The sequence below is a fragment of the Astyanax mexicanus genome, chromosome 15, assembly GCF_023375975.1.
Source record: "Astyanax mexicanus isolate ESR-SI-001 chromosome 15, AstMex3_surface, whole genome shotgun sequence".
In the NCBI taxonomy this organism is placed as follows: Eukaryota; Metazoa; Chordata; class Actinopteri; order Characiformes; family Acestrorhamphidae; genus Astyanax; species Astyanax mexicanus.
The window spans coordinates 103104-118424 of record NC_064422.1 but is presented as its reverse complement, the minus strand read 5'-3'; the positions used below and the strand labels follow the sequence as shown (position 1 = coordinate 118424).

Genomic DNA, 15321 nt, shown 5'->3' with positions numbered 1-15321 from the left:
AGTGTACTCACTTTTGGAGGATATTGTATTGATTTTCTTTTTGTACTTGAATTTGTTTATTTGGATGATGCATTCTTAATTTATTTTAAGTTTTTTTTTATTTAATTGTGCATTTTATTTCATTTATTTTATTATAATGTTGTGCAAATGTAGTGTCTGTACCTTCAACCGTCCTTATTTTGACCATAAAAAAAAATATATATATATATATATATATATATATTCTTTCTTTTCTTACTTCTGTCTTTTATTAAAAATAATGCAACTTTATGTTTTATAGAGATTTTTGGCTAAAATTTCTTTATCTAAATGTTACATACTGAAAAGATACTTATTTTACCTTGGGTGAATTGACAAATATCTTACAATTATGATTACTTATCTTAGTATCTATAATTACATAATCATTGTGTGAAACCTTGTATTTTATACGCATTAACCAATACTCACATTATATTTGATCATTTTTATTACTCACAGTGTATTTTATACACATTTATATAGAAGATTAACCAATAATCAAAATATATTCTTTACATATATAGTAAAACATTGTTTGATCAGGCATGTGACTAACACAGACTCTATTATGACAAATTAACCCACATGATACATAAGGCATTTACTAACACATAGGATCTATTGTATGGCGGTCTAACCACGCGCTACTAACACATTAACATATAACATATGAAATTCATTGTGCGACTTGTGTAGCTCATGCTTGAAGTATTTCGTTCACTGCATGTCTCAGACTAACGGCCATCAATCATCAGCTAGTGCACTCTGTATGAACTGAATTGATACAAAGGAGACTTCGGGATGAACAGTGCGTCCTTTCTCTCTCTGTGTGTAAAATCCTTCACCTATCAAAGCGGGAGGAGGACGCACGCACATAGTGAGGGCGGCACTGTCTAATTACTGAAACAATATCACACTGTCCGGCTGGACACAGTCAAGGCCAAACACTAGTGGTCCGGTCAGACATGTGAATCTTGAGTACTAACACGTGAAATTATGCATATTAACATGAGCTAATCGTTAGCAACGCCTCATCAGCAGGTTTCACGTCATTTTGGGGTATAAACATGGAGTCGGATCAGAGGGGTTCAGAACTTTTACTGGGACGGCTGTTAGACGGTCTTTCATGTGTGGGTTCTCCTGAATATTCAGTACTTTGTAATAAATACTTGGTTTGCTTTCAACTCCGCTCCACCTGTCTGCGACTCTCTATCAAAACGAACACGTAGGGGAGTTGTACCCTGGATGAGGGGTGGGTGTGGACCCATCTTACATTTTCTTTTCTACAACAATACCCAAACCTTCCCAGTCTTTTAGCAGAACACTATATTACCCAGAAGGCGTTTTTATTGCAGTATATTGTGATGTATTGTTATTGTTGCGTTTCATTGTTCTCATCACTGACCTTGTGTGTAAAGCCAGTGAATTCAGAACCCCTGCCAGGAAAAGCACCCTCTCTCGGGAGCGTACCCACGTCTATTAAGCTTTAATTGCACTTAGAAAATGGAAATACCCAAGATACTGTTCTAAGCTACGCTGAAATAAGGAAAAAAGAACCTGCAGCTTCTCCCGAGAGAGGGTGCTTTTCATGGCAGGGGTGCAGAATTTGAAAGTAAAAAGATAATTTTAAAACAATGACTTGACTTTGCTATGTCAGTGTATGTAATATTTAAGAGCAGTATTACCTGGTGGAAAGCGCACACTGTGATCCCACAGCTACAACGTACTTGGCCGGATCCCAGCCCACGTGGGTGAAGGCTACGGGCAGCGGGCTCTGAACGCTCAGCTGGTAGTACGGCATCATCAGCGTGAGAGCGGCAGACACGCCAAAATACACCACAAAGCAGATGAGCAGAGAAGCTACGATACCGATCGGGATGGACCTCTGGGGGTTCTGGACCTCCTCACCTGAAGAAGAGAGAGAAATCCAGGAAAGAATGCTAATAATCGTATTTTACGGACTATAACATGCAATTAAACATACTTTAATATCCCTAAAAATCATCAGTATTAGCATTAGCCGCTAACCACAGCGCTAAGCTCTAGGTCTTTCCCTGTTCAGAGGTGAGTATTATTATTATCAGCCTGTATCCTGCTGTTAACCCTGGCTAGCACTGCTGGAGCAGCATTAGCATTAGCCGCTAACCACAGTGCTAAGCGCTAGCTCTTTCCCTGTTGAGAGAGTTGAGTATTATTATTATCAGCATGTACCCTGCTGTTAACCCAGGCTAGCACTGCTGGAGCAGCATTAGCATTACCCGCTGACTTTTACACTAATTAATTACACTTTTTGTTGTTGTTGTTTTGGTCGTGTTTAATTTTTAGTTAACTTTTAAAACCTATGATTTTATGATTCCTACTAAATTCTTTTTTTTTATCTTATTTGTTTTATATCTTATTATATCTTTTTATTTATTTATTATTTTTCTTTGACAATCTGATTTACTATGAATTATTCAGCATCTACTATGAATTATTCAGAATCCCTTAATAATTATTCAGTATCTACTATGAATTATTCAGTATCTCAATTCCTACTATTTTTATTGAATTTGTTTTATATCTTATTTTAAATGATCTTATATAACTTTATTAAAATGCTGGGTCTTTTTATTGGCTCAGCTACACTGTAATGTAACTGTAACTCAGTTTAAATGTAACTGTAACTGAGTTTAAATAAAGGTTGATTGATTGATTGATTCATTGGTTGATAGATAGATTGATTGATAATATATATAGGAATAAAGGAGGGTAGACTCACCTGTAGTGGCGATACAGTCAAATCCCACGAAGGCATAGAAGCAGGTAGCGGCTCCCGCTAACGTTCCCTCAAACCCGAACGGGAAGAATCCTCCCACTCCGTAATTCACCGGAACAGTGGAGTTTATACTTGAGTTTCTATAGAGAGCAGAATACACAATACAATACATAATCAATACATTATCAATGCATTATCAATACATTACAGAAGAACATTAATATTATACATTTCTAAAGATCTAATATAAAACAGAAACTCTTACACTGAGACTGTGGCGTTGATGATGTCCTCCTCAGTTAGCTGCCAGTTCGCAATATCACCTGAATTAATCACATATCTCATTAATTATTCAGTACACACTGTGAATTATTCAGTATCTAATATGATTTACACAGTAAATACTATACAATAATTAGTATGCACGTTCAACTATATATTATGTATTATGAATTGCTCAGTGTATGTTATAAATTATTCAGAATCCACTCTAAATTATTTAGTGTCCACTATGAATTATTCAGTATCTACTATAAATTACTGAGTACTTCTTATTATTTAGTATTCACAGTTAATAAATTCAGTATCTACTACAATTTTTTCAGTATCCACTCTGAAGCATTCAATATCCACAATGAGTTATTCTGTTTCTACTATGAATTATGTAGTATCTCCTATAAATTATTCAGTATCTACTATGAATTATTCAGTTTCTCCTATGAATTATTCAGTATACACTATGAATTATTCAGTATACACTATGAATTATTCAGTATCTCCTATGAATTAATCAGTATCTACTATGAATTATTCAATATCCACTATGAATTATTCAGCATCCACTAGAAATTGTTCAGTATCTACTAAGAATTGTTTAGTATCTCCTATAGATGATTCAGTATCTATTATGAATTATTCAGCATCTACTATAAATTATTCAGCATCCGCTAAAAATTGTTCAGTATCTACTATGAATTATTCAGTATCTATTATTAATTATTTAGTATCCACTTTAAATGATTGATTATCTGCTATAAATTTTTCATTATCTCCTATTAATTATTCAGTATCTACTATTAATTCTTCTGTATCTGCCATGAACTTTTCAGTATTCACTATGAATTATTCAGTATCTTTTATGAACTATTTAGTGTCCACAATGAATTATTTAGTATCTACTATTAATTATTCAGGATCCAATATAAATGATTTAGTATCTACTATTTATTATTCATTATCTCTTATTTATTATTTAGTATCCACTCTGCAATACTCCGAATCCACTATGAATTATTCAGTATCTACTCTGCAATACTCCGAATCCACTATGAATTATTCAGTATCTACTCTGAAATATTTAGTATCTACTATGAATTAATTAGTATCTACTATTAATTATTCAGTATCTCTTATTAATTATTCAGTATCCACTCAGAAATATTTAGTATCTACTACAAATTATTTAGTATCTACTATTCATTAAATTATTACGTTTTTATATAAATTACTTAGTATCCGCGATGTATTATTCAGTGTGTACATATCCAGTATCACCTTTGATGAATCCAGAGATAATGACGAATAGCAGCACGACCACGATCACCGCCGTGAAAATCTTGTTCACTATCGCAGACTCTTTCACTCCGAACGCGAGGATACCTGATGAATCACAATAATTAATTTAATTTAAAATATTTAATAACATTCAATAAGTAATTAGTAATTAATTGTATATGAGGTATATAGGTATATACTTGCCTGCTAACAGCATGATGAGTGCAGCAGCGAAGAAGTCTGGGTAGGGGGCGAGGCCGGGGAGGTTCATGGCGGCGTGCTGACTCAGATAATTAGCGATAACGTTTCCGATCAGGTCGTCAATGGTGCCGCTCCAGGCCCGGGCAACACTGGAGGTTCCTGCAGGATTACAGCCCGTCATAAAATCAACCAATCAGATCACTGATAATCACTGACACAACTTTATCACCTGTTAATCATTCAGCTCCAGCACTCAACAACAACTCCAACCTCAATCACTGCACTCATTCATTTATATTATATTCATATTAGATACAGGGGTTGGAGAATGAAACTGGAACACCTGGTTTTAGAGCACAATAATTGATTGTGGTGACGGACAGTTCTGGTGGAAACAGGAGAGTTGAGGTGCACATTGAATTCTGCGTGATTTGATCAGCCGTGGTTTTATGTTTTTTGGATATAATCCGGGTTAGCACCCGAACATCCCCTTCAGACAGCTTCCTCTTACAGCATCCACAGTTAATCCTGTTGGATGTGGTTGGTCCTTCTTGGTGGTACGCTGACATTACCCTGGATACCGTGGCTCTTGATGCATCACAAAGACTTGCTGTCTTGGTCACAGATGCTCCAGCAAGACGTGCACCAACAATTTGTCCTCTTTTGAACTCTGGTATGTCACCCGTAATGTTGTGTGCATTGCAATATTTAGAGCAGAACTGTGCTCTTACCCTGATAATTGAACCTTCACACTCTTACTGCTCTTACTGGTGCAATAATGTGCAATTAATGAAGATTGAACACCAGGCTGCTCCAATTGAGCCATGAAACCTACAATCCCACACTAAAATGATGACAGGTGTTTCAGTTTCATTCTCCAACCCCTGTACATATATATAAATATATGCTAAAGGGTGATTGTGTTGTAAGGGGTTAATGTGTATCCGGGGTGCATTTCTGAGCTTGCCTATGATGTAGGAGAGCAGGAGGTTCCAGCCGGTGATAAAAGCCCATATCTCGCCCACGGTGACGTAGCTGTAGAGGTAGGCGGAGCCGGTTTTGGGGACGCGGGCGCCGAACTCGGCGTAACACAGCCCGGCGAACACCGAGGCCACGGCGGCGATGAAGAAGGAGATGATGATGCTGGGACCCGCCACGGTCCGAGCCACCTCCCCCGACAGCACGTACACCCCCGCCCCCAGAGTACTGCCCACCCCCAGCGCCACCAGATCCAGCGTCGTCAAACAGCGCCGGAAATCCGACTGCTCGCCATCCGGCTCCAGCGGCTTCCTCCTCACCAGACTCCTCACAAACCACAGAAAACCGCTACAGGACATCCTGCAGAACCAATCAATCAATACATCAATCAATACATCAATCAATTAATACATCAATCAATACACCCTGCCGAACCAGACTCCTCACAAACCACAGAAAACCGCTACAGGACATCCTGCAGAACCAATCAATCAATACATCAATCAATACATCAATCAATACATCAATCAATTAATACATCAATCAATACACCCTGCCGAACCAGACTCCTCACAAACAATAGAAAACCGCTACAGGAGACACCTGTGTTCCATTTCTAAAATGAAAAAAAAAAATCCCACATCACATTGCATTACATTACATCGAATTACATTACCGGTATTAGCAGAATAAGAAATACATGTTCGGTAAACATAGACCTTTTTGGTTGTGTGTGTATGCGTCTCAGCAGTTCAGCAAACTCCAAAACAAAAGCTCCGCCCGATCCGGGGAATCTCTGCTACCGGCCGCATTTAAAACAATGCCTCAACCCAAGAGTTTATCCTGGCTTCGTGTCTTTACTGAGACGCCCCGCACGGCACTTTACTTACTTTCTCTCTCTCTCCTCCTCACCAACTTTAGGACAATTGGTCCTAAATAGCCATATAATTTTGGTGACCCTAGGACTTACTGCGGCCGAGATATTTAGCTTTATTTGCCTCAATGCGTGTACAATCCAGAAGTAACGGTATTATACACTTTGGTGAACATCCACACTTTGGTAAACATTTCCCCTAACTCCCTAACCAAAGATCTCAGGAAACTCGAAATGTGTCAATCTGTCCGTCTAGTCGCCGTAATAAACCTTTTATTACCGATAATTACATATTAATTAACATTATTAGAAAAACTTGAAAAATACACCTTTGTAAACTAAGACACTTTAGTAAACAAATCCCCCAACTCCCTAACCAAAGATCTCATTACATCGAATTACATTACCAGTATTAGCGGAATAAGAAATATATGTTCGGTAAACATAGACCTTTTTGTGAACAATGTTCCTAATTTCCTAACCCTAACCGTCAAACATAACATTACAGTGTCTAACAGTGCTCCGTTAAACAGATTTACTTTACATCGGACATTTTCTAACCTGAAATCGACTTAAAATTTGCACCGCACGGCACTTTACTTACTTGCACTCTCGTCTCCTCCTCACCAACTGAGCGGAAAAAGGCATGTCGGGGCACATAACGGAGCGTGTTCGCACATGCGCAGTGAAGGTTCCGAATTTCTAGGTGACGTCACGGCTAGCGCTACTCATATTAAAATAACTAAAATAGCGTTTTAGGGCCGCGTGGGTGGTACAATGGTCAGATAGCCACCAAATTAACTAGCTAACATCGGACAATTGGTCCTAAAATGCCATACAATTTTGGTGACCCTAAGACTTACTGCGGCCGAGATATTTAGCTTTATTTGCCTCAATGCGTCTAAAATGCAGAAGTAACGGTATTATACTCTTTTAGGACATGTGTTCACCGAAGCACATTAATTACATAGTAACGACAGTATAAAATGATTTTAATTATATTCAAAAAGGTAATAGGTTAATGCGGAGAATTGGTAAGTCAAGGTAATGCACTTTATGTGGGTGTATAAGGTTTATTATTATTATTATTATTATTATTATTATTATTATTGTTATTATTATTATTATTATTCAAAAACTTAAAATATACAATACTAATACTTTTTGTTGTCTATTGAACCATCCTATCTCTAGCGCGAAACTATTTATGCGCATTATAAACGCATTGACGCAAATAAACCTAAATATTTCGGCCGCAGTAAGTCCTAAAATCACTAAAATTGTATGCTATATCGGACAAATGTTACGATGTTAGCTACTGATTTTGGTGTCAATTGAACCATCCTATGTCTAGCGCGAAACTAAAACGCTATTTATGTGCAATATAAACGCATTGACGCACATAAAGCTAAATTTTTTTAAGGTTGCGCTACTGCGCATGTGCGAACTTGACGTCGGCAAGAAGCAGCAGCATGATTGGTTGCCACGTGACGTGACGCACCATCTACCTGGCGGGAAACCACTATTTTGGCGCAGTCGGTGTGTTGGAGAGACAGAAAGTAAGTACAGCGCTTTGCGGTGCAAATTTGACTATTGTAAGTCAATTTCAGGAGAAAAATGTCTAATTTACAGTAAATTTGGTTAACGGAGTACTGTTAGACACTGTAACGTTATGATTGAAGCTTGTTTTAGTTAGGAACAATGTTTAAAAAGGGTCTATTTTTATTATTATTACTTTTTATTATTATTATTATTTTAGAAATGACACTAACGTTTCGTTTGACGCTTGTTTTAGTTAGGAACAATGGTAATGCGATGTAATGTAGTGTGATATGGGACTAGGTCCATTGCTAGCTTTTAACAGGTTATCTATTCATTTTTTTCTTTTTTCTTTTTTCAGAAATGCAAAATCTAACAACAAGGTGCAGGTTTTGCAATGCATCATGTGCCAATGTGGAAATCCATTTGGCCATGATGCATGGCGTAACCACAATAGTGCAGCGAGTTCGAAAGTAAGTATTATTTTATTACTTGAATTGTTATATACTTACCTTTAATTCTAACCCTTAATTGTTATATTTGTGTAGTATACTGAGGACACATGCAACACGTCACCTATACTCTGGCCAGCTATCGCCTTTTTGGGTAAATATATATATATATATTTTGTTATTTAAATGTGTTATGTACATTTATTTATGTTAACCCTTGTGTGGTGTTCTGGTGTTCTGTCCCTGCGCATTTATATTACATACAGTATGTTTAGCCAAGGGCTAATAAACATTGCTTCATTTGTAAATTTGAAACTAAACAAATTTTCTACTCAAATCTTGAGTTTAATTCATTTTCTTTTACATTTTATTAAAAAACTAATAAAAAAAGAGTAGCACTTTTTAAAAGAAATGTAACATAAAAAAGGTAAAGGGCAAATATTAACAATGTAAGCTGTTTATATTTCTTGCAATTTAGGTGAAGCGAGCATGTGTAAAGCATTTTAATGTAGAATTGCTTAATTTAGCTGAATTAAATACAAGTAACAAAGTAAACGAGTGACAAAAATATGAACACCACACAAGGGTTAAACAAATGGTTCTAAATTAATACTATTTTTTTCTTCTTCTTCTTCTTCTTCTTCTTCTCCTTCTTCTTTGTAGACTCACACTCTTGCATTGGAATTATTTGGCGAGGACTCCTGGGCTACAGTTACAAGGCCAAGGGGCCAGGAGGAGGAGGTGGTGAAGAAGGAGGAGATGGAGGAGGATGGGGGCCAGCAGCAGCTGCAGGTGGTGAAGAAGGTGGAGGAGGTGGAGGAGGATGGGGCCAGCAGCAGCTGCAGGTGGTGAAGGTGGAGGAGGAGGTGGAGGAGGATGGGGCCCAGCAGCAGCTGCAGGTGGTGAAGGTGGAGGAGGTGGAGGAGGATGGGGACCAGCAGCAGCTGCAGGTGGTGAAGGTGGAGGAGGTGGAGGAGGATGGGGGCCAGCAGCAGCTGCAGGTGGTGAAGGTGGAGGAGGATGGGGGCCAGCAGCAGCTGCAGGTGGTGAAGGTGGAGGAGGTGGAGGAGGATGGGGGCCAGCAGCAGCTGCAGGTGGTGAAGAAGGAGGAGGAGGTGGAGGAGGATGGGGGCCAGCAGCAGCTGAAGGAGGAGGGGGCGCCAAAAGCAGGGCAAGCTCCTCTCCAGTGTAGCAACTTCTCCTGCAAGAGAAAAAGAAGGACACTGGAGAGGAAGCTTGCCCTGCTTAAAGCAGAACTCAACCGATACGTGAGTCTTAACTTTAAGTGTTATTATATACTTAACTTTCATTGTTATATAATTACCTTTCATTTTTATATACGTAACACTCCACACCACACACACTCCACACACACACACTCCACACCACACCCCACACTACACACACACTCCACACCCCACACACACCGCATACCCCACACCACACACACACTCCACATACCCCACACCACACACACTCCACACCCCACACACACCGCATACCCCACACCACACACACACTCCACATACCCCACACCACACACACTCCACACCACACCCCACACTACACACACACTCCACACCCCACACACACCGCATACCCCACACCCCACACCACACACACACTCCACATACCCCACACCACACACACTCCACACCCCACACACACCGCATACCCCACACCCCACACCACACACACACTCCACATACCCCACACCACACACACTCCACACCACACCCCACACTACACACACACTCCACACCCCACACACACCGCATACCCCACACCACACACACACTCCACATACCCCACACCACACACACCACGCACACCCCACACACTCCACACCACACACCTCACAGTACACACACCCCAGACAGCACACCACGCCCCACACACACTCCACCCACACCACACTACACTCCACACTACACACCCCACAAACACCACACCACACACTCTACACACCCCATGCACTCCACACCCCATTCCACACACTCTATTGACACACCAGGCACTCCCCACACTCCACACCCCACACACACTCCGCACTCCACACCCCACACACACTCCACACCCCACACACTCCACACACCCCACGAATTCCATACCACACACACTCCACACCCCACACACTCCACACTCCACAGCCCCCACCCTACACACACTCCACACCACATTCTCCATACTACACACACCGGGCACACTACACAACTTAGTAACTATTTGACAAGCCAACTTAAAGTTTGTGAATGAACTTTGCCTTTTCTAGTTGTTATATACTTACCTACATTTTTTTTTTGTGTCTATTTTCAGAAAATAACAAAGCTGTGAAGAGGAGAGAAGCTGTGCCCCAATAACGTGTGTGTGTGTGTGTGTGCGTTGATGTTTGTGCGTGCGTGTGTGTTGTGCGTGTGTGTGGGTGTGTGCGTGTGTGTGTGTGTCTGTGTGTGCGTGGATGTGTGTGTGCGTGTGTTTGTGTGCGTGGGTGTGTGTGTGCGTGTGTTTGTGTGCGTGGGTGTGTGTGTGTCTGTGTGTGCGTGGATGTTTGTGCGTGCGTGTGGGTGTGTGTGAATGTGTGTGTGCGTGGGTGTGTGTGTGCGTGTGTTTGTGTGCGTGGGTGTGTGTGTGTGTCTGTGTGTGCGTGGATGTGTGTGTGCGTGTGTTTGTGTGCGTGGATGTGTGTGTGTGTGTGTGTGTGTGCGTGGATGTGTGTGTGCGTGTGTTTGTGTGCGTGGGTGTGTGTGTGTGTGTGTCTGTGTGTGCGTGGATGTGTGTGTGCGTGTGTGTGTGTGCGTGGGTGTGTGTCTGTGTGTGCGTGGATGTGTGTGTGCGTGTGTTTGTGTGCGTGGGTGTGTGTGTGCGTGTGTTTGTGTGCGTGGGTGTGTGTGTGTGTCTGTGTGTGCGTGGATGTGTGTGTGCGTGTGTTTGTGTGCGTGGGTGTGTGTGTGTGTGTCTGTGTGTGCGTGGATGTGTGTGTGCGTGTGTTTGTGTGCGTGGGTGTGTGTGTGTGTCTGTGTGTGCGTGGATGTGTGTGTGCGTGTGTTTGTGTGCGTGGGTGTGTGTGTGTGTCTGTGTGTGCGTGGATGTTTGTGCGTGCGTGCATGTGGGTGTGTGCGTGCGCGTCATATAAAATACATTTATATAAATATATATTATATATATATATATTATAAAATATATATAAAATACAATTGATATATATGTATAAAATCTGTTGCAATAAACCTTTTAATGTTGAAGAAATGTCTCTTTGTCCTTCTATTAATAAAGTAATTGCATAGTAATAACTTTGTAAAATGAGTTTAATTATATTCAAATAGGTAATAGGTTTTAATGCGGAGAATTGGTAAGTCAAGGTAATGCCCTTTATGTGGGTGTATAAGGTTTATTATTATTATTATTATTATTATTATTATTATTATTATTCAAAAACTTAAAATATACAATACTAATACTTTTTGTTGTCTATTGAACCATCCTATCTCTAGCGCGACACTAAAGGGTGATTCTCACTAAGACCTTCACATTAACATAAAAAAGTTTTTCACCTCATTGCAGCGTTTTTTCAAGTTGAGAACGTAAAATAGAATGTGTATTTTACTATTTTGAATATTTTTCAATATATATATTTTTTTAAATAGAATTTTATCATTTGAAGCTTATAGGATCCAGAATAATTCTCATCACCGTTACAGTAAATGAAGAAGCTAGATCAACGGTTCAAAACATTTTTTGATGATTAATTTCATATTTCCACAACATATCCCATCAACTTAACAGCACAGTACCTGACAATTACTTTGATCTTGTTTTTTTATTTATTTATAGCTAAGAAACTCATTACCGAAACAACATTTGTAAAATATATTTTAATTTTTTAATTGATGGACATGATTTTAGAATATGTTTGATCAAAAAAGTGACAACAAGTGAGGGATATACTATAGTAAAATGAACAAAAGTTATGATAAGATGTGAAACTTTTTTTTTTTTTTTTTTTACATTTTAGAGCCATAACGGTAATGAGAACACAATAAAACGGTAAAACATGGAACCAGAAAAACAAGCAAATTTCAGTGAATCAAAACATCAATGACATTGTTTTATATATACATAAGGTTGCGCATGTGCTAACTTGATGTCGGCAAGAAGCAGCAGCCTGATTGGTTGCCCCCCATTATACAGGTATAAGTGGAAGCACACTTCTTCATTAGTTCACTTCTTTCCCTACAGACTGCTGATCCAGGAACACACCGTTGAAGCTCTACACTGCCGACTGCTTGTTCTCCGTTGCCGAGCAAGGATCAAGAATCTCCGGTGAGTAAAGTTTACCTATAGCACTAATATAGATTATGATGCTACCTAAACAGAAAATGCAGAATAAATGAAGCTGAATTGAGCAGGCAAGTTGAAACGTCAAAATGCAAGTTACCTTGTGTAACTATGATTAAAGCTAGTTAAAACAAGCAAGTTTTTTTAAGTGTACACCATAGAAAGCAGGTTGACTCAAGGTATGGATTGACATTAAGTAACCTAATGTGTGTTTCAAAAGATGTTGTTGTCATGAGTTTCGGTTAACTTAAGCCAGACGGACACTGTGCGATTTTAGCCCGATTTTAAGCCCGATCTGGTCGGATGCGACTGAATTTCATGATCGGGCCGAATTTTTGCTTGATCGTGCGTCGTTTGTCGTGCAGTGTGAGAGGGGAAGCGATGTCCGATTAATTGCCCATACGAGCTGCGAATGAGCAGTCGGACGCAACCAGGGATTTCTGACATGCCAGAAATTTTGGTCGCTTGTCTCACAGTGTGAGCTGTTTTGCGGGCCGATTTCTTAACGTCACGACCTGTTTTCCCAAAAATCTGCACAGTAACTATAAATAATTATTAGTCATATTTATTTCTGTCAGTTATAAGGATTTATATTTATGTTCGGTACACAGACTTATAGCTTAATATAGCAGACACAGGCATTCTGCTGTTTAAGAATTTCAACAGATGCTTATTCTCAGTCAATAGCTGGAGTTTTTGAAAAGAAAAATTAAAAGAGAAAATATCTTTGACAAACATAAATTTATTTTATTTCACTTTGCTATTATATCTGAAAAATAAAGCACATTGTCAGCCTCTGGTGCTGCCCGTCAATTATATAAAACTTAAAACATGCACAGAAATATAAAGCTATATTTTATAATTCGTTTCTTTTCGCCAGGGCAAATTTATTAAAATTATAAATATGTTAATTTATTAATTAAAATCTCGTCCAGTGCTCCAGAATATTAGCCACGCAAAGCCAGCTTAGCGCAGCGCGTGGCATTGCGCGCGGCATTGCCTGCATAATAACCTCTGTCTTCTAAAATAAACGTTTTAATAAATAAGGTCGGAGAAGTGTAGTAAAATTAGTGCTATTAAACTTACTAAAGCTAATAAATGTACTGATAATTAATCAAGATAAATCAGACAAAATGCGCTGCGCCTCTCTCTCGCTCTCTTTCGCAGCACGGAGCTGAATTCAGCGCGAGGCTACAGGAACTCAGTTCAGTTGAATAAAAATAAGTAAGGGCCTGTAAGTACAAGCAAAGGACCTGTAAGTAAATATTGTCAAATATAAAGTATAGTTTGAGGTTTTGGTGAGCTGTTTTCATGATTTGAAACTGAAACTAACTGAAACTTTGATTATTCTGTAGGGCTGGCCCGAATAGCGTTTTTTGAGCTCCGGATATTCGGCACTGATTCGAAGCGAATATTCCAATATTCGTTTTTAAAAAAAGAGGTAAAAAAAATAAATAAAAAAAAGCAAATCACTGCCCCTTTAATCCACTGAAAAATGTTCAATTTGCTCTGACAGACGAGACATATTCACCCCGGATTTTTGGTGTTTTTATCCCCCATATTTTTGTGTTTTCACCCCATATTTTTTCTGTGTTTTTAGCCCAGATTTCTTTGTGTTTTCATCCCAGAATTTCTGCTGCCCCACACCGCGGCTTATCCGCTGCGTAAGCAGGCTAGGAGGCTGCTGCTGCACGGTTTCTCCGCTGCGCAAGCCAGCCCAGTAAATTGCTGTTTGTGTTTTCACACTTAGGCTATTTGCTTAAAAAAACAAACAAAAAAAAACGTTTGTTCAGGAAGTATTTTATATTCTTAAACATTGTTAATTATATTAGAGGACAGTCATTGTAAACTGTACTTGGTCTATTTCGGTTAAAGGATTGTGCAGGGCATATTACTGATTTTGTATTTTTGCACTTGGGCTATAAGCTCAATATTAAATATTTCGTTTGTTTAGAAATTATTTTATATTTTTAAACCATGTTAAATTATATTAGAGTAGAGGAAAGTCATTGTTAATGACGTTATTGTACTTGGTCTATTTCGGTTAAAGGATTGTGCAGGGCATAGCCGTATTACTGATTTTGTATTTTTGCACTTGGGCTATAAGCTCAATATTAAATATTTCGTTTGCTTAGAAATTATTTTATATTTTTAAACCATTTTAAATTATATTAGATAAGAGGAAATTCGTTCAGACATCATTTTTGTAGGCCAGGCTTTTGTAACCGATTTAGCCCCTACTGTTGCCACATTACCCCTTACGTTTTATTATATAAATCAGTTTCGTTTTTTTTTATCATGTATAATAGAGGTCTGCGCGAGACTGATTTTTAAACCCACTCTTCCACGCTCCCGCGTTTCTGTCTCGTTACCGCTCCGCAAAAAAATTGCTTCTTTTAATCCCGCGCCCGCCCGCCACATACACATTTCTGCCGCTCCCGCCCCACGTTCCTAATATAAATTAAATAAACTACATTTAATGCTTCAAATTTACTTATATATTTATTAAAACAGCAGCGCTGAATAGTGTGGTCCCGTTCCTTACCCCAGTCCAAACACCATCGGTGTGTGCGTGTGTGTGTCGGTCCATCCTGCGCGTTGAGAGTTTT

The 15321-nt window shown here is 39.1% G+C and overlaps 2 protein-coding genes across 2 annotated transcripts; one reads left to right on the top strand and one right to left on the bottom strand.

Moving 5' to 3' along the window:
- Positions 1–532: 532 nt before the first annotated feature.
- On the bottom strand, positions 533–7536 carry LOC125781319 (cationic amino acid transporter 2-like). Its single transcript, XM_049465066.1, has 6 exons — positions 5502–7536; positions 4538–4693; positions 4334–4438; positions 3045–3102; positions 2783–2919; positions 533–1929 (listed from the first exon to the last, which is right to left on the bottom strand). Exons 1-6 carry the CDS (start codon positions 5869–5871, stop codon positions 1703–1705), a joined length of 1053 nt encoding a protein of 350 aa, XP_049321023.1. The 5' UTR covers positions 5872–7536; the 3' UTR covers positions 533–1702.
- A 681-nt stretch (positions 7537–8217) lies between these two features.
- Positions 8218–11511, top strand: LOC125781317 (high mobility group nucleosome-binding domain-containing protein 5-like). The gene is made up of 4 exons (XM_049465064.1): positions 8218–8398; positions 8474–8531; positions 9041–9645; positions 10694–11511. The coding sequence occupies exons 1-4, from the start codon at positions 8219–8221 to the stop codon at positions 10709–10711; spliced, it is 861 nt and encodes a 286-aa protein (XP_049321021.1). The 5' UTR covers position 8218; the 3' UTR covers positions 10712–11511.
- Positions 11512–15321: the final 3810 nt, after the last annotated feature.